This window comes from Crocuta crocuta, unplaced genomic scaffold (genome assembly GCF_008692635.1).
Source record: "Crocuta crocuta isolate KB4526 unplaced genomic scaffold, BGI_CrCroc_1.0 scaffold179, whole genome shotgun sequence".
In the NCBI taxonomy this organism is placed as follows: domain Eukaryota; kingdom Metazoa; phylum Chordata; class Mammalia; order Carnivora; family Hyaenidae; genus Crocuta; species Crocuta crocuta.
The window spans coordinates 9,537,462-9,556,153 of NW_027551568.1; the positions used below are offsets into that span (position 1 = coordinate 9,537,462).

Genomic DNA, 18,692 nt, shown 5'->3' on the forward strand with positions numbered 1-18,692 from the left:
GAAATCAACATGATTTGTTGGCTATGAATAAATAATCACTAAATTATTAGTCTTCCCTTGGAAATGTTAAGGTAGTTTCAGTACAGGGGTGCTTGGCTGGCTCAGACAGCAGAGTGTGACTCCTGATCTCAGGGTCATGAGTTCGAGCCCTAGACTGGGCATGGAATCTGCTCAAAAGAAAAACAAAAAACAAAAAACAAAATTTGGCTATCGAATGATAAATATAGCAGGGTAAATAAGGACTTAAATCCAGTGAAAGCAAAAGTTTACCCCAAGGAAATAATCCAAACAGGGGAAAAATGTATTCATCAAATGTATTTTCACTACTTAAATCGATCAGGTCTTGGAAGTAATCTAAGTGCTCAACCCTAAGGGAATGCTTAAATTATGGTCTATCTATTCAATACAACACTATGCAATCATTAAATATAATAACTAGAAATTTACAAGGTAACATGAAATGAGCAAGAGGGAATGTTAAAATCATTTTGCAAGATTACACCCATTCTACAGAATTACGTACACTTGTGGAGGAATGCAAGAGAATGAACTGGATAATCTGCCCTGGAGAAGGGGTTTTAGCTTCCCCTTTTCCTTTTAACATTATCATTACTGGCAATTTTGTTGTTGCCAGTATAAGAATTAAGGGTGGAGGGTGGGGAATGAGGGAAAGGAAAGTGGAAAAGTAGCTATTACCTGGATAAGAGATCACATGAATCAACTGGTCAAAATGAGGAAATCAGATCATAATAGGATGGGGGTTCAAGAATGCTGAAGGCGATGGATTTTTTTCTTTAACTTGGAAAAGGTCAAACTGCATTCCAAGTTGTACTCCAAAGGACTGAATGGCCTAACACAAAAGCACTTAAAATGGATTTTATTAATTAAGACACACCTCGCTTGTCTTGAGAGTTTCTTTGGAATCTTCTTCAGATTGCTGTTTCTTTTTAGAATTCTCCTCAACATTCCTAAGTGGGAAGAAAAAGTCATATATGAACTTTAGTTGAATCAAATATAAGAATTTCTCAGTAAGATTAATTACTGATTCAGCTATCTCAAAGCCTATGACAAACGTACATAATTGCATCTTGACTGTGGCCTATGGCTTGCAGGCCTTCAGGCCACTTTCTGAGTCTCTTCAGCTTTCTAATTCTTACAGAATTCACTACAATCATGCAATGACAGATAATCATTTAGTTTAGAACCTGGTTTATTAGGGAGAAGCATGAGACACTGTTGAAGGGAATGCCTAGCAAGACTGGAAAATGGAAGCAGTCACTGTAAAAAAGTGGTAATTATTAAGTGGCTACAGTAGGGATACTTTCTGAGTATTCTCCAGGGTCCATAAACTCTATGAAACTCTAGAAACAACTGTGTGTTGATACACGTGCATCTTTCTGGGGAGATCAAAAACTGCAGTCAGATTATAAAAAAGTTCTGGGACCTCTTCCCCCCAAAATATTAAGACATGCTACTTTACAACCTAGATATGAACACAATGAACCAGGATATAAAAGGTTCTGAAACCCCCCGATTTTCATAAATGAGAAACAATACCACACTTTCAAGGTGAGGTTCTTTCCTGTCACTGCCAATGCCTCTCTTCTGAAAGCATGCCAGGGGAGAGTTGTAACGAGAATGCTGCCAGACAAAACACGTACCTTGAATCTTTCTTTCTTTTTTTGCTTAAGGCTACTTTTTTCTCTAAAACTTTCCGTTCTTTAAGGACTTCTTTAATTCTGGGGGTTTTAGGCTCCAAACTCTTTCCTGATGATTCTTCTAAGTCCACACTATTTTTGCCTAGGAAAGAAGCAATACCAATAAGCTGTACTTTAGAACGGAATTTATAAACAGCGTAATATTTAATTTTCATGGAGATTTTTGGATCAGTGTAGAAGTGCCGAATGGCTAACTATCCTTAAGTTGTGCTAGAAGAAAGGAAATAATTTAGATGGACAAGTCTTAGCTTTTTTTTAACTTTCAAATGCCTATATGTGTGTGTATGTTTTTGTATATTACACAGAATCAGTGGCCAGAGAAAGTTCAATTTTGTTCAATGAAATATTCCAGATAAATGTTTGGCACTTCAGTTAACGTAAAGCACAGATTAATTCTACTAATGTCACCAGCAAGGCTTGATTACTCACATCTAACAATCCATTTTCCAGTGATAATTCATTACACAATTGCTGAAAATAAACTGCTAATGAAAGTTGTCTAAGTTGGTACCTGACAGAATGTTTAACTTAGACACAGCAATATAATTTAAAAACTGATACATCAGATTAAAGAAAACTTCCATACCTAAAAATAATTTTTTAATACAACAGCTTTATTGAGATGCAATTTAGATCATTTTATATCGTCTCATAAGTAATATGAATATCTAGAAAATAATGGAGGACAAAGAGAATTTAAAATATTAAAGTTGGCACTTCTATACCTTGACTCTTAGCTTTTGAAGACTTTGTCTTTTCTGCTTTCTGCTTTCGTTTTTCTTCAAGTTTCTCTCTATTAATTTGCCTTCTTAAAAGCCTCTCTTCTTTTTCTTTAGCCTAAAACCACAAAATATTCACAATTATCCTTACCAACTATTAGGCAAAAGCAAAAACAATGAAAACAAATATGTTTATCCTTCAAATATTCTTACAAAATAATGGGTTGCATATACATTACACAATTTGGAAGCTACCAGAAGAGACAGATATGAGAATTTTCCATTACTCTTTCAGATTGCCATTAGTTTAAAGAATGGGAAAGGCATCATTTTGGGAAATGGCGGTTTAAAAAACCAGTTACTTCAATTAAAAGGAACCTGTGAAAATAAATATGAACATCATTGTACATGATATACACACAGGCAAATCTCCATAATTTTTAAATTATTCCAAAAGGAGAAAGCTGAAGTACAGATTCAAGAGATAGGCTTGTCCTACAACAAATATGACTTCCTGGTTATGCTCTTGGGACCCAGGTTTTGGACAGGGGATTTTCTGCTGTCCTATTTTAAAAAAACAAGGGGCACCTGGGAGGCTCAAGTCAGTTAAGTGTCCGACTTTGGCTCGGGTCATGATCTCACAGCTTGTGAGTTTAAGCCCCGCGTTGGTCTCTGCCCTGATGGCTCAGAGCCTGAAGCCTGCTTCCGATTCTGTGTCCCTGTCTCGCTCTGCCCCTCCCTTGCTCATGCTCATGCTCTCTCTCTCTTAAGCATAAATTTAAAAAATTAAAAAAAAAAAAAAAGTAAAATAAAAAAACAAGAATCCAGTCATTGTGGGTTATTCCCACCACCCTTTCCAGCCAGAACTCACAGTTTTGGCACTCAAAGTGCCAAAAACTCAAGGCATAGGCATAGCCTCCGATGAAGCAAACTTCTCAAGAGATAAGCCACTATCTATCAGCATTTCTACTTCCTTCAAATGGTTGTCCAAGTAACAGGACACTCTATTTCCTCAATCTAAGATGTACAAATCCTTATTTTAATGTTTCTAAAACTATAAGTCATCTTAAAACTGATGTACACATATGATGAGTATGATGAGACACCAAATTTTTTCTCTAAGAAGCTGTTAATAATCCAATGACACATCTTGTACCTGGGAAATCTGTAGACTGCACTTCTCTCTTTTTGAAGAAAAAAATTTTTAATGTTTATTTCTAAAAGAGAGAGACAGCGAGTATGAGCGAGGGAGGGGCAGAGATAGATGGAGACAGAATCTGAAGCAGGCTCCAGGCTCTACGCACAAAGCCCGACCTAGGGCTCGAGCCTACAAGCAGCGAGATCATGACCTGAGCTGAAGCCAGACCCTTAACTGACTGAGCCACCCACCTGCACTTCCCTCTTAATACTATGCCAATGGGTCCTATCTCTGTACAGCTCGATCCACACGATTCAAACACTTCCATACCGTGAAACACTCGTTGCCTGTTTTTCACTATTAATTACAATGACACGAACACCTATGTCACGTGTTTATGTCTGTTCTGCCTAAGTGACAGGTTCCTGAAGGCAGAAGCTCCATGTCATGGTTCCGTCTGCTGCCCAGTACCTTGCACGCAGACCAGCCGGGTCTGTCAACCTGACATAACAGGTTAAAACAGTGACAGATCAAATGTGACTCACAATAGACTGGCGCCGTTGCTCTACGGTAAGCTCGTCATCGGAGTCACTGTAATACTTTGAGTAAAGATACGGTTTGTGAACGTAAGCATGCCGCACGCTTTTTGCTTTTCCTTCACTGGGCTCACTGGTTTGAGTTTTTGCTTTGTTCTGCTTGTTCTTTTCCTCATCTGGAAGAAAGCCAATAGAAAGAGGAGCACTTCTGTGAATTACCAATAAAATCAACAGCACGCTTGATCAACATCAAGCAGCAAAAGCAGTATGGATATAGTTCAAGTGTGTTTGTCAGTCCAATGGGAAATATCAGGATGCAAAAAATCAGCAGTGAACAGTTTTAAAGGCTATAACCCATAACTAAATGTACTTCTTCCAATTAGCTTCTCACACATAAAGAAGACAAAAAAATTAGACCCTCTCACTACCATTCATGGTTTCTTGACAAATAGTTAATTCTCATTTGTATGTAAGGGCATTGGTATGGACTTGGCTTTACCACTGTAAAACTGAACAAGGTCACCTGAACCTACACTACTTTAAAATAGGCTTGAGATTTTTTTTTTTTTTGAGATTTTAATGAGTACCTGAGAGTCTCATTTATGCAAGTGGCAAGAGTCAATAACTGGCCCCCACCAAGTATATACTACAAGCCCTCTGCCGTAGGAAGGTGCGTATGTTTCCCCACGAAACAGCAAGTAAAGTAGAAAACTTGTGAACGAGGCCTTCATTTCTACCACGTAGTACCCTCAGAATAGTCACCTTCTTACTTTTTGGATCTCATACGTATAAAACCTAGTCCTGTCTAGGAAAAAACTTGAAAAGCCCCACAGAAGCACCTAGAAGACAAGCTGAGTTAGGCTTCAGAAAGTGCAGCGCTCACAGGAGTGGCAGCCATCCCACAGAGGGCCTGCGGAGCTGACTCATGACGAGGTATGAAAAAGGAGTGAACGCTGACGCGGACTTCTGGGCTGCTCATTTCGTTTTCAGGGTACTAAGAATGCAAACTGGGATGGACTGAAACATACATGTGTGGAATTAAAAGCTTCTACTTTTTCTCTGCTAGGATTTTCTCTCTAGGTGTTCTACCCAAAAGCCAATGGCTAATTTATAAGATGCTACTTACAAGTAGTTGCAAATAATCTGATTTTTAAAAAAGGTCATAAGCAGAACTTAATCACGTCATACAGAGCAGCACAAAGTGCTGGTCAGAACCCTAGATGAGGGCTGAAATTGGCACTGGCGCTCAATGGTTGCGTGACCCTGGACAGGACACCTTCTCTTGGTGACTCTGTTTCCTCACCTGGACCTACTTCCCAGGACTGCTGAGGATTCCAGGAGCTAGTACACAGAACAGTGTACAGTAAGTGCTTAGTAAGGGTTGGGTGAGATTAACAAACTCTACAGAGAAGTATGGTCTTGCCCATACCTTCTGGGAGGTAATCTCTAAGTCTCTAGAATGTCGTGTCTGACAGGAGTGTTTGTGTGCCTGCAGGTCTTGGTTGAAGTTAAATCAACCCACAGCATGACCTGGGTCAGTAGCTTTGGGTCATGGCATGTCAGCCTAACCTCTGGAGGGGCTGGAGACTAAGAGCTGACACTATGTCTATATGATGGAGCCCCGGTAGAAATTCTGGACATCAAGGCTCATGCGAGCTTTCCTGTTTGGCAATTAGCCATATATATTGTCTGACATCAATGCCAGGAGGGGAGTACCCTCCGTGACCCCGCAGGGAAAGGGCGCCTAGAAGCTCGCTGGACACTGGCCAACGTGCCTCTTCCCTTGGCTGATCTGAATGTGCATTCCTTAGCTGTAATAAATGATAACCACGAAGCTTTCGGTGAGTTCTGGGAGTCCTCCTAGAGAATCGTCAGGCCTAAGGGTGGGCTTGGAGACCTCAAATTTGGAAATGGTGTCAGAAGTGAGAGCAGTCTTGTGGCCCATGCTCCCCCAACAACACCCATACAAACACAGACATAGATCACCCCCCAGCACCGTTATACGCTGTCTCCTCTACATCTTCTAATAATCCTGAGGGATGGAGTTTAAGGATAGAGAACCAAGGCTGGGTGAGAAACTTACCAAGCTTGCTCAGACAGACAGCCTCGGAGCTGGGACTCAGAAACACTTCTTCCAACTACAAAGGCCCGTGCTCTTGCTACTATACCAACCACACTGTCTTTCACGAGAGCCATCTGAATATACAAATATATACAAATAATGCTCTACGGGAGGCTTCACAGAGGCATTATTAAGTAAAATGCTTTACCATCTGACGTAATCTCTCCTTCTTCCATGCTATCAGACATTACAACTTCCTCCTCGGTGTCTTCTTCAAAGGATGAAAGGTCACTGGTATGGACAGAGCTAACGGTGATGTCTGTAAGTCCATCCACATCAGAATCTATCAAGGAGCAATCTTCGAGAAGGAAGTAAAACATGAAGATAAATCATGTTATAAGCACAAATTCAGCATCCAATTCCCAAGTTACGTTTAAAATTTTCTGCATTAAGTACATGCCAAAGTTCAACTCTAGAAATACAAGTTTCTCTCTCTCTCTCTCAAAAAAAAAAAAGGCATTAAGTATTAAGGAAGAGCTATTTAAGAAAATACAAAGGCAAACTAGTATGCTGTAAAAGTAACTATTAGTTTATGATGTAAATGACATACACAAAAGCAAATGTTAAGTAAATGAAATATTTACTAGTATTGTAAGGATCAGGATTCGCAACTATGAATTAAGTTGCTTGAAATAATATATGCACATAAATTACAAGAGGTAAATTCTAAGGTTGAGAGTTTCTCTGCTCATTGACTATGTGAACCAATACACTAGCATAGAAAAGAAATATACAAATGTTTATTCTTCATTTTTTAGTAAAGGGGATATGAGTTTTCAGGCTTTTGAAGCTCCCTTGGACCCCCACAATTAACTCTTTGATCTGTAAACTGCTGTAAATTTTTGCAAGCTTTTATATACCTTCTTTTGTGCCTTCAATGGTTTTAGCTTTATTACTGTTCTTTTCTGAAGGGAGTTTTGAACACTCTACTTCTTTTTCCTTTGTTTGCTTTTCCTCTTTCACTTTTTGTAGGTCCTCACTCCTTTTTGAGTGATCAAACTTCTTTTCGGTCTTTTCCTTCTTTTCTTTTTTTCTTTCTCCTTTGTCATTGCTCTCTGGTTTCTTTTCACCTTTGTCAGCTGATTTATTTTTTTGGTCAATGCTTTCCTGTGGAACATCCTTATTTAGCAGAACTGAACTATTACTCTCTTTTGTGTGATTTTTAATTTCCTCAACTGGACAAGGGAGATCATTGAATTCTTCAGACTTAGGGGCTGTTTCCTGTCCCTCCCCTGTGGGGTCGGGTGTAGACTTCTCTCTGTCCGCCGTGTCCTCTGCAGTTCTCTCTTTCTCGGCACTAGCATCAGTGCTCGGCTGTGATGGGAGTTTTTTGGATACTCTCTCACCAGCCTTGGTGTTTGATGTTTCTGTCGAAGCTCTGGCTGCACTAGCTTCTTGGTTAAGAGAAGTTATGGTTTCCAAGATGGACATGGCATCGTTGGCTACATTAGCGCTCGGTCCAGGCACTGGGACACCTTCGAGGGAAAGACGAGTGTTAGAAAAACCTTATGCAGAAGGCAAGCCTCTCTGCTGAGTCAATGCTACAAGCCATTGGCATCTGTATAAGACACGTAAGCTGTGCAGACCATTCACATTCCTTTAGACTTTTGGACATCAGTGCCAACATGAGCACATTCTAAATCCTCTACTGTTCTAATCCTGTATCACAGGAGAGGCACCATGCAAATCTGAGAACAGTCTAATTCTCTTTAGTCTTAAAAATTATTCCCTCTATTGAAATACACACTCACAGAGCCAACACATTAGAAAAATACTTACTATTTTGCATTAATCTAAAAAAGAAATGTTCTATCAGTTGAGGAATGTGATATTTAAAGTCACTATCATTTCATTACTGTAGCCAAGGAACCAAATCTATAAGTGTATCCTTAACTTCATACTCAGTTCAAGAAGCAAAGGGAAGGAACTGACCAAGAGGAAAAAAGGAAAGCACCTTGTGTAATGATGGAAGAGTCTGGTTTCTCCTCATCAGGGGCCGTGCTGCCACTTGCCTCCTCTTTGTGGTTTAGGGTAGCCAAAAACTCATGCACAGCTTTCTCCACCTGAGGTCTGAACGTGTGGTTGATCTTTGGATCCACAACCTGAGAAATAATTCGGTCAATCCCAGACTCCAACATTCCTGATCTGAAACACAAATAAGTTTTACAGAAAGGTAAAAAACAATTTCATATTACTTACATTAACTGCTTTTATGTAAAACTGTCCCCGTCACATACATGTTCAATCTGAAATTGCCCAATCCACTCACCTCAGTATACGGAAAGAGTAGGCAAAGGGAAAGAAGTTTCACACGAAGTGGCGTTTAGATATAATCACAGTGTCAGAAAGACTATACACTTTTTACTAGCATTGCTGCTAGTGGAAATACTAAAGCAGACAAAACAAAAAACCAAACACTCTTGAACCTAGACACAATACTCTATCTAGAGCCTACACTGACAGGTGATGCTTACCTTATCCCCACCCTGACCAGGGCATATAGGGATAAATGATCACTAAAACTGAGTTCTGGGTATAAAATAAATCTATGGACTCCACAAATTTTTTTTAACAGAAAAATGTATGCCTTTTAGAAGTATGAGAATATCCAGGAAAACTGAGGAACATATAAAGACTGTAATTTCATCAAACTTCTAAAACAAAGCAAAGAAAGTAAACTCTAGAAAAATAAAGAAAAGAAACTTAAGACTTCTCGCTTTCTTTTTATTATCTTCCTGCTCTAAAAACTGATGATCTGTGCATTCGACAATTGTGTCACGAGTGTCTTCTCCATGACGGGCACCACGCTGGTGATTGGTCTGTTACAAATCAGACCTGGCTCCTGGTCTGCAGGGGAGACAGACATGATTGAAATACCTGATGGCACTACAACACGCCATCTATTTTTGGAAAGAGTGGAATAAAGAAGTATTAAATACGTTTAAGATAATTTGGGAATGCTTCACAAAGAGAAGACGCTTGCACAGAGTCCTGATTTCCACAGAAGCAAAGAGGAAGCAAGAGCTTAGAAAAATACACACAAGAGAAAGAGGAGCACAGGGTGGCGACAGAGACTGAAATGTGCAGAAAATCACAAAAGTAAAAGAAAAGTACGTGGATTTATTTTACGAAACGCACTGCAACCTCGTTTCTTCCTAAAACAAAACAAAACCGACCACCTGAGGAGCCAATGTTTCTGGATAGAGTTGGAAGAGCCGGAGGCTGGTCTCTTCCAGCTTCTAGGCCTCAGCTCTCTCTGCAGAACTGGGGAGGCAACTGTCCTTACACTTGACAATGCTATTTGAGTGCAGCTCTTTTTGAGTAGAGGATGGATTTGATTTCTATTTTCTGAGGTGCCTTGCAGCCTTGTGATACTATAATTCTACTTATGTGGGCCATAGAGAAAAATGAGTCAATGCCGTACAAAGTAGGTAACCTGCTTTTTAAAGTTCTAAGATTATAAAAAAAAGAAAAAAAGCAAATCCTGCAAACACTGTTACATGTTAGAGGTGCCCTGAAAATGCAGCAGGTGTAAAAGAAACAAAGACGAACAACCTTAAAAATGTTTTCAGGCACAATACAAAGGCGTAGTGTAAAAAATAAAACCCACCCACCCTAACATTACTGCTGCAGCCGCGTGCTCTGCCCCTATTCTGGGCCCTGGTCTATTTCAGTCTAGTCTCCCACTGAGGGCAGCTCTGATCTTAAATGCAAGTGCAGGCCAGTCCTAACGACTGACCACACTCTAGAACAGTGTGGTCCCAGTGTGGTCCCGGCAGCCTCCCCAGAGGGAGACGCTACAGCTCTGGACTCAAGGGCAAAGCCAAAATGCCAGCAGGTGGTATTTTCCTGATTAAAGCTACTACCTTATCCTTTTAAAGTCTGCCCAGTTAAGATCATTATTTAGAGCTATCTAGCATTTTAGATTCTGTTGTTCAAATGAATGCATAAAAAGAACATTACTGAGGGGAGTCTGGGTGGCTCAGTTGCCTAAGCATCTGACTCTTGATTTGGGCTCAGGTCATCACCTCACAGTCGTGAGATCGAGCCCCATGTCAGGCTCCGTCTTGAGCATGAAGCCTGCTTGGGATTCTCTCTCTCTCTCAAAATAAATACACATTAAAAAATAATACTATTGAGTCAGAAGACCAATTATTAAGTTGAACCACTCGAAAGTGAGGTATTTTGGTCTTACAAAAATGGGCATTGTAGATGGTTCAGGCTAATGGTCAACTGACTATTTCTCAGTCTTGTACGAAAAACTGAATTGCATTCAGAGGGGTTAGTCCCTCTACACCAACAGGTGGACAACTAATTCCTGTAGTCTTTCTTTAAGGAAGCTTGAAAATGTTATACTTGGTGACATATAACTTTACTAATGGACTTTACATAAGAGAACATTTAGTTTAATGGGGTGCCTGGGTGGTTCAGATGGTTGAGCGTCTGACTCTTGATTTTGGCTCAGGTCATGATCACGCAGTTTGTGGCATCGAGCCCCAGTGCGGGGCTCTGTGCTGACAGCGCGGAGCCTGCTTGGGATTCTTTCTCTCCCTCTCTCTGCCCCTCCCCAGTTCATGCTCGGTCTCAAAATAAACATATAAAAAAATAATAAATAACATAGCTGGCAGCAAATTTACAGATGTCCTCAGAAGAGCAACGCCTAAAGTACCCAAGGGACAGCTGTCTCCCCTGTTCTAGAAGACAGGTCCCCTGATCCAGGCTGGCGGTCACATGAACCCCCTGCTGACATGTCCAGCAACCCCTCACCACCTGCGATTCTGTGAAAACGTGTTCCCCGGGTGCTATAAGCATTGTTAAGTGCCTGACTGAAGAGGGGTGGGAAAAGAATAAAGGACTGCTTCCCTCCTTTACAGGTTTTGTTTGCTGAGGAGGAAATGCAATGCCAGGAAATCTGCCTTTGACTTTAGTCATTCAACATATGAAATAAAGAACCCACCTCCCGGCCCCCCTAGAAAAAACTATGCTTTTAAAGCCATGTAATCCCTAGTGAAAAGGGGGGGCAGCTCCCCCCTCTGTAATCAGGATGCTCTGTAAAGTGAGCGGCAGGCCCCTGACACTGTCACCTCCTGCTACTGTTCTCCTGAAAAGCCTGGAAATGTCGGCACCTTTTCCCATCAGGTATTCCTATGCAGCCCTCTGGGGCATCTTTTGACCTCTGGGGACTCTTTCACAGGTTTTTCAAACACGCTTTACAATGCAGACAACAAAGCTATTGTTAAATTTCCCTCCTCTCTTACTCAGCAGGAACAAGTCTGAGCCCCCAGGCTCCTGGTTTCTAGGGTTAGCGGTGGCTACACAGGTCTCTGAGTCAGGGTAAGTGTGTCCACAGAGCACAACCCCCACACAAGCTCGCAGAGTCCTACAGGATGGGGGCGTTTGAAGAGCTGGTGGGAAGGTGGATTTGTTTCACTGTTAAAAGTCACATTTCATTCTAAAAGATGAGCTTGAGCGTAAATATTTGTCACAAAAGGAAGACTGGGCACTCTTTAAAGAACTCAGTCACCCTTTTGGAGGGGAGGGTGAAGCAGGGATACAGGTCCGGGTCTTCCTGCCTTGGCAAATATTTATATTCAAGAACAAGACAGCGTTATAAATCTGCTTTTTGGGGAACAAACATGATTTTCTTAAAGGTCCTTTTAAATATTCCAGCTCTTCTCATTCTCTTTATTTTATCCCAAAATGGCTCTGACAGATCCAAACACACTTTCCTTCTTTTTTTGGCTATATCATCACTAAAAAGCAGACTTAAGTCACAGTAAAGTGCAAAAGAAAAAACGGTGGGGGGTGGGGGGGTAGAGCTGTATTAGAAGATAGAAGACATGGCCTCAGACCAGAGAAAATTATGTTAATTGCAGTGATCTAGAATGTCTTTTTATTTGTCAAAGTGGAATAATAAAGCTTGATCTTCATGGCATATTCTGGCACTTACCACCCATTACACCCTCGGGTTTTGTTTTGTTTTTTAAGTCACATCGCTACCCTGTTCCTTCAGGTATTTAAAGGTGAGCAGGAGAAGCCAGACTGCTGCTAAAATTCACGGGGAAATGTGAAGCAACTCGAGCCCCCCACCCCAATTACATGGCGTCACATACGAAACAGCCAAGCAGAGGAGATTAAAAAAACTTCCGGCTTCCACGAACCAGCCTCTGCCTTCCACAGAACAGACTGATGCCCTCAAGCCCGCCTGGCGCCCTGAGCCTGGGACACTTACTTGAGCACCTGCTGCCTGATGTTGTTTCTCAGTTGGTTCTTGTTGAGGTGGGGACTCCACGTATGAGTTGCCAAGTGGTTCGCAACAAAGCTGTCAACCCTTTGTCTCAGGTTCTGATACGCAGGCTGGAGAGGGGAGGAAAAAAGGACAAATGTTAAAAATCGTAAGTGTTACGTAATATCTCTATTTAGAAGTCCCTGGAATTTGAGTATCTTTAACAGAGTTAACTTTTTTTTTTTTTTAAGATTACAGTATAGATGTGGCCACGGAAGTTTCTCAGCTTAGGACCGGTCAGCTGCAGGATACCTGAGACATGCAAATACTGCTTGTTTTGTCTAAGACAAGATGCTTGGAGATATGAGGAACCCAGAGAAGAAAGACATACCTCTTATTTGTAGACAAAGGACTCGAAAATCAGACCCAATTTAAATATTTGGGTTAGATTCGTGTTAGATGATCTGGAGCAAAGAAAGGGAGGGGAGCAGAAGAAGTCTTTGTCGAGGATATGGCATTTGAGTTGGACCTTCAGGGTTTCGCAAAGCGGCTGGTCGTCGGAAAGGCAGGCCCTGCACGCACAGCCAACAACAGAAGTAGAGCGAGAGGATGAGAAAGCGCGGGGTCAGGAGAATCTAGGGGCCTCCAAGTTGGTTGGAGAAGAGAATGTAAAAAAGTAAAGATAGGAGGTTGCGAACAGCCTGCGGCCTGGGGCTGGAGGGCTTTGGGGACCTGGGAGTTTGGGGTGGAGGACAGGGAGCCACACTGCACGTGAGCAGTGGGATACACTACAGCTGAGCTTTCTGACAGTAAGAGAGTAAAGAGACACAAAATATACTTTGGAAAGGACGCAGCAACTACAGTGTGAAGGCGTGTACCGGGGTAGTAGAGACGTGCTCAACCAACCCTGGAACTAGGCATTCGGTGTAGCGTCAGGTAGTGGTTCTGAACCAGGACAGAGTCTGCCTCCACTACCCCCTCTGCGGGGGCTTTAGACAGTGTCTGGAGACAATTTTGGTGGTTACAACTCAGGGAGCTGCCACTGGCATCTTGTGGGTAGAGGGCAGGGAGGCTGCTGAGTATCCTAGCGTGCACAGGGGAGCCCTGAACAGCAAAGAACTTTCTGGCCCAGAATGCCTGGTGCCGGACTGAGAACCCCTAAATTAAGGGAAGCAGGAGAGACGACACATAGTATGTCACTTTTTTAAAAAGTTTTTTTTGAGAGAGAGAGAGAGAAGGAGGGAGGGAAGGAGGATGCGGGAGGGGCAGAGAAAGTAAGACAGAGGATCCCTAGCAGGCTCAGCGCTGTCAGCACAGAGCCCGAGGCTGGGCTAGAATCAAGTGAGAGAACAGCGAGATCTCGAGACCTGAGCCGAAATCAAGAGTCAGACGCTTAACTGACTGTGCCACCCAGGGGCCCCCTATGCCACTTCTTAAAAGGACATGCCTAGGAGCGTTTGGCCACTCAATCAGGACTGCACGCTTCATTCCTAGAGACTGCCCCCCCCCCACGATCCATCTGTCACGTGGCTTCTCATGTAAAGGAGTGTGAGTCCCTGAATGACTTTCAGCAAAACCGTACAGCTTCACCTGCTGCCGTTTGCTGCTCCCCTTACCCTTCAAAGCTCATACTCCAGCGAAACATTCTCACGCCTTCAATCTTCTGTACTCACCATTCCCTCTACTTTCCTCCCCCCCATCCCATGTTCCTCCCATCTTGTATACATACCCATATCCCCTTCCCAACAATTCTTGCACTGTACTCTATTGGGGGGTATTTACCTCTCCACTGGAGTGGAAGGCTTAATCTTTGTTTTCACATAGCTTATCACACTGCTCAGTGGATAAGCAATGAAAAAGTAGCTGTAGGCTGAGATGGCCAGATAACTGTCTCCAGCACAGATGATAAGGCTTTGTCCCGTTGTGAAGCCCCCTCATCCCTTCCAATTTCCAGACTTTTGCTGATATCTATTTTCTATCCTACAAGAAACACTCAAGATCCCGTCTCACAACCATTTATCCAAAATCAACGTGAACTAAAATGGATTCTTCTTTCCAGTGACTCTAAAACTTCGTTCTTCTCTCCAGTATCCCCAAGTCTCAGAACCACTGGCCTCAAACATCACAGAGCACCTAGCACTCCAGGTGCCCCAAACAAGCTCCGATTGGATCTAGAACTGGTAATTCTCCTTGTTGCCACATTCTCCTGTCAGTAAAAGGCCTGGTGACCCCAGGGATACTTTGGATTCCATTATTCCTCTGAGAAGCTTTCTCTTTCTCTTATTTTCCTTTTCCAGGCTCTGCTCAAAAACCCAGGAGTCATCCTTGACCCCTCCCTTTCTCCTCCACCCCACCTCCAAACCATTGGCAAATTCTGTCCGCATTAGCATCAAAATACACTCGGAATCTGACACTTTTCACCCTCTTTCCCACCACCACTCTGGTCCAAGGCGCTCTCATCTCCTGCCTCATCTCTTTGCTTCTACTCCTATTCACCTTAAGTCTATTTTTCATATAGCCGCTCAGGTTAATCTTCCAGAATCAGGATAATCACATATTTATTGTCCAGACCACATCGTGACTGGGTGTGAAGGGGACACTCTTTAATAATTACACACCTAAACCCAACCCATCTCAAAGGGAAGTCGGATCATGTCCTTAGTACCTGTGCTGCCGAAGTGAGCACCAGATCATGTCCTCAGGCTCGGTGCCTGCCAATGGCTTCTCAGCTCCAGTAAAAGCCCAAATCTTACAATGGCGGCCAAGGCCTGCTAGACCTGTGAAGGGAGGGCCACTCCCAGCTCACCTTCAGTCGTTTTCTCCCCCACACCTTCCACACTGGCAGTGCCCTTACTTAGGACACAGAGCCCCCCCAGCTGGTATGGCTTCTTCAGCTCCTTCAGCACCAGCTCATGTAGCACCTCACTGAAATCTTCAGGACAACTTACTGAAAACAAATCAGTAACCCTTTCCACCCGCTCCCTGCTTTACTTCTTCCACAGAACCTACTACACGCTATTTCATGTCTGCTTTTCTCTGCTGGGATGTGAGCTTCACAAAAGCAGGGAGGTTTTGCTCACTGCTGAATCCTGGCACCAAAAGAGTGCTTTGTACATAATAAACATTTGTTGGTTGAATAAACTTATATACGGTCTTCAATATTCCTTCCAAATTAAAAAAAAAAAAAAAAAAAAAAAGAGGCAATAATCACAGTGACCAGGAGCCATTCGTAACTGAGAAAGTTTACAAAACTTGGCCTTTATTACCTGCGGAGAAAGGTGCAGTATTTATTTGGTTGGTGAGCTCCCTGCCTCGGATACAATGACAGGCCTCTCTTGATCGTCCCTCTTCACACTCTCCAGGGTGACCTCAGAGCAAAAGGGTCAGAATGGCGGGGATCTGAAAACTAGTCATCTATAGCAGAGAAGCCGCAGTGCTATATGGGACGACCAAGGTTCTAATTCTTTGGGTAGGAGGGCCCATTGGTTTACTACGGTCAGATCCCTCTTGGTTGGTTAAGGGCCATTGACAACCCTGGGGCAGTTTAGAGGGTTTTACGGCCTTCTGGAAGGGCAGCCGGCTTTGGTGCTTCTCATCTTGCTTCAACCACACTGCGAGGGATGATGGTTCTGCTCTTACAGAGCTCCTGATCCGTATCTTGATTCTTAAATATGCATGTGACTGGCAATCCAGTTACTGCTACGACCCTATAGATTCTGTACTGCAGATCAGAGTTTGACATAAAGCAGTCCAGTCTTCAAGGTTCAATTCGCAAAAGCACCACGCCACAAGTGGTCCCAATTATAAGTTGTTCTTACAGCGGAGATTAAACGGTTCCATAAACGTGATGCTCCTTCTCATGAACGGGGGATCTTACACCTACTCTGACCCGCTCATCACAGAGGAATGTCATGCTCAAAAGAAAACCTTGGCTTCTGCAGGACTTTTGAGACTTTCAAACTTAAGTCTTTTTTTTTTTAATAAGAAAAAGGATAGAAAATGCTATAAAACACGAAGAAACACTTTAAATCAGATTAAAATCTGCACAGTCGTTAGTAAAACTAAGGAACAGGAAGAGGGAGACAGTCATGGGGGAAAGAGGAAAGAGCCAGAACCAGGAGGCATAGAGGGAGAAGACAAGGAGGAAAAAGAGAGGCGGGCAGGCATCAGGAGCGAAGACAGAGGGAGAAAGGACAGGAGGGGTGAGGAGAGAATTTCCGCCACACACAGGCATCCTTTTCTGTCAGGGAAGGGGTCCCATTTCAGCCCTCCTCTTCTCTGGTTTCACACATTAAAACAAGGGACCTTGTTCTGCAGCCACTGTAACTCCCTGAAACTATACAGAAGGCTGAGCCACAAGTAACTGCCTAGAGCCGACGATTTCTGAATCATAAAAGATGCACTTGAATATGCATATGTGCATTTTTTCTTGGGAGAAGGTCCCGGCTTCATTAGATAGTCCAAGCAAGTGTGCTTCCTTCCTTCCCACCAAGAAGGGTTTCGGGGCTGCACTTTGAGAGGATCTGGAATGGGCTTTACAGACTGGTGACAATAAACTTTAGTGGGGATGGGGGTGAAGAAGAAGTAGATGTTGCAGCGCCCCCTTCAGCATATCTAAGTTTCCAATGTGCGTGCACAAGGGTAACAGAGGTGTAGGTTTCTGAGAAGAGCAGAGTGAAATCTCTACTCGCCTGACACAAATAACCAGTTTTATCTACATAACATTTACCTGGACTTGTCTAACCTCCCATTTAAAAAAAAAAAGGGCCATAGTCATTATTTACAAAAAGATCACTGTGCATATTCCCTAAAACGAAGTGAGAAAACTATATACTTCCTACACAGATAAACATCTCCAAGTACATCGAATTCTCTGTGGTGTAAAAACCCCAACACCCTGAAAAGGCACATTCTACCTCTGGTCTACTTGGTGGATCAGAGTCCTTGTAAGATATCCCCAGACTGTCCAGAGGGTTTTCCCAGAGAAGCCAGCAGAATCGTGTGCAGTTTTCATCAAATCCCGGTGAACACTGAGTCACAAGCAAAATTCCATGTAAGACGCAAACACCCTTTGTCTCAAAGAAATCAGGTTCCGCAGAAAAGCTGAATGTGCGGAGAACACCCTCACCCCATCCAAACTCCAATCCGAGGGACCCAACCAGATACCCTGATTTTCTAATTTCTAACTTCAGTTTCCAACTGAACCTTCCTGTTTCAAACATTTCCAGAATTCCAGACTCCGTTGTCCATGCACTTCACTGATGCTCCTTGCTGGTGCCCACAGCTCATTCTTTGCAGAATCAGCAAAGTGTACTCATTCCTGCTACCACCCCCTTTCCCTCTGACATTTGGTACAAAATCCTTCCCCTTCCCAGCTCCTAACTCTTTCCATACAAGGAAGCACTTTGCAGGCCTTCCCTTCCCATTCCTCTCCGAACTCACTCTTCTTTCCTGTCCACCTTCCACTTCAATACCTGCTGTCACCCCTCCTCAGACCTTTCCCCCACTGAACGGCTTCTCCCTATCCCTTTGCCCCTTGCCACTTCAGAAAGGTGACTCGGCCTCAGCTACCTTAATTAGACAGAGAGTGCTGGAAGCAAGAGTTCCATTCTCCCTAGCCCACCTTTCCACCGTCCGGCGCTGCCTCCTTACCTCTGCACCCCCACAGTACCCAGCAATGCACAATGCAAATAATTTGATTCACTATCACTTAATGCCTCCAAAGGGCAGAGACGTGACCCTTACCGCCCAGAAACTTCAAGAGAGCACGCAAAAATAACTTCCATAAAAGTAAACCGCGGGGGGAAAAAGATCAGAGATGAAAGTCCTCTTAGCATCAGTGTTTCCAGACGAGTCTCCCTAAGAACAATGACTTAGTCTTGCTAACCACCACATACTCCGCGTCCACGCAATGCCTGCACGTAGTAGGTGATCAACACTAGCCGGTTAAACGAACGAAAGGATCGGCGAATGAATGAATGAACGCACCGAGCCTCGCACAGTGCCTGGCTCCTAGCAGCCGCTCAAAGAGGAAGCGGCTGCACAGGGAACCCGGGGAGAGGCGCGCTCAGCGGGGGCCCCACCTGGGGAAGTCGAGGCACAGCAGGCAGACGGACGAGTGCGGGAGACGGCCCGACCCGGCGCCCCTCGGGGTCCTCCCCTTCCCCCTTCCCTCGCAGCCCCCGCGCGCCCCGCACCTTGGTGTCCACGTCGGCCAGGCAGTCCCTGGGGGA

At 43.4% G+C, this 18,692-nt stretch overlaps 1 protein-coding gene across 1 annotated transcript in view; it reads right to left on the reverse strand.

Annotated features, from left to right (window-relative positions):
• Positions 1–18,692, reverse strand: part of BOD1L1 (biorientation of chromosomes in cell division 1 like 1) — a 53,417-nt gene that overhangs the window by 34,352 nt on the left and 373 nt on the right. The window contains exons 2-10 of the mRNA XM_077750391.1: positions 18,657–18,684; positions 12,466–12,590; positions 8,188–8,378; positions 7,094–7,708; positions 6,382–6,531; positions 4,121–4,287; positions 2,444–2,555; positions 1,662–1,800; positions 896–968 (exon numbers count right to left, since the gene is read on the reverse strand). Of these exons, the coding sequence (XP_077606517.1) occupies positions 896–968; positions 1,662–1,800; positions 2,444–2,555; positions 4,121–4,287; positions 6,382–6,531; positions 7,094–7,708; positions 8,188–8,378; positions 12,466–12,590; positions 18,657–18,684 (1,600 nt within the window). The remainder of the gene's footprint in view (positions 1–895; positions 969–1,661; positions 1,801–2,443; positions 2,556–4,120; positions 4,288–6,381; positions 6,532–7,093; positions 7,709–8,187; positions 8,379–12,465; positions 12,591–18,656; positions 18,685–18,692) is intronic.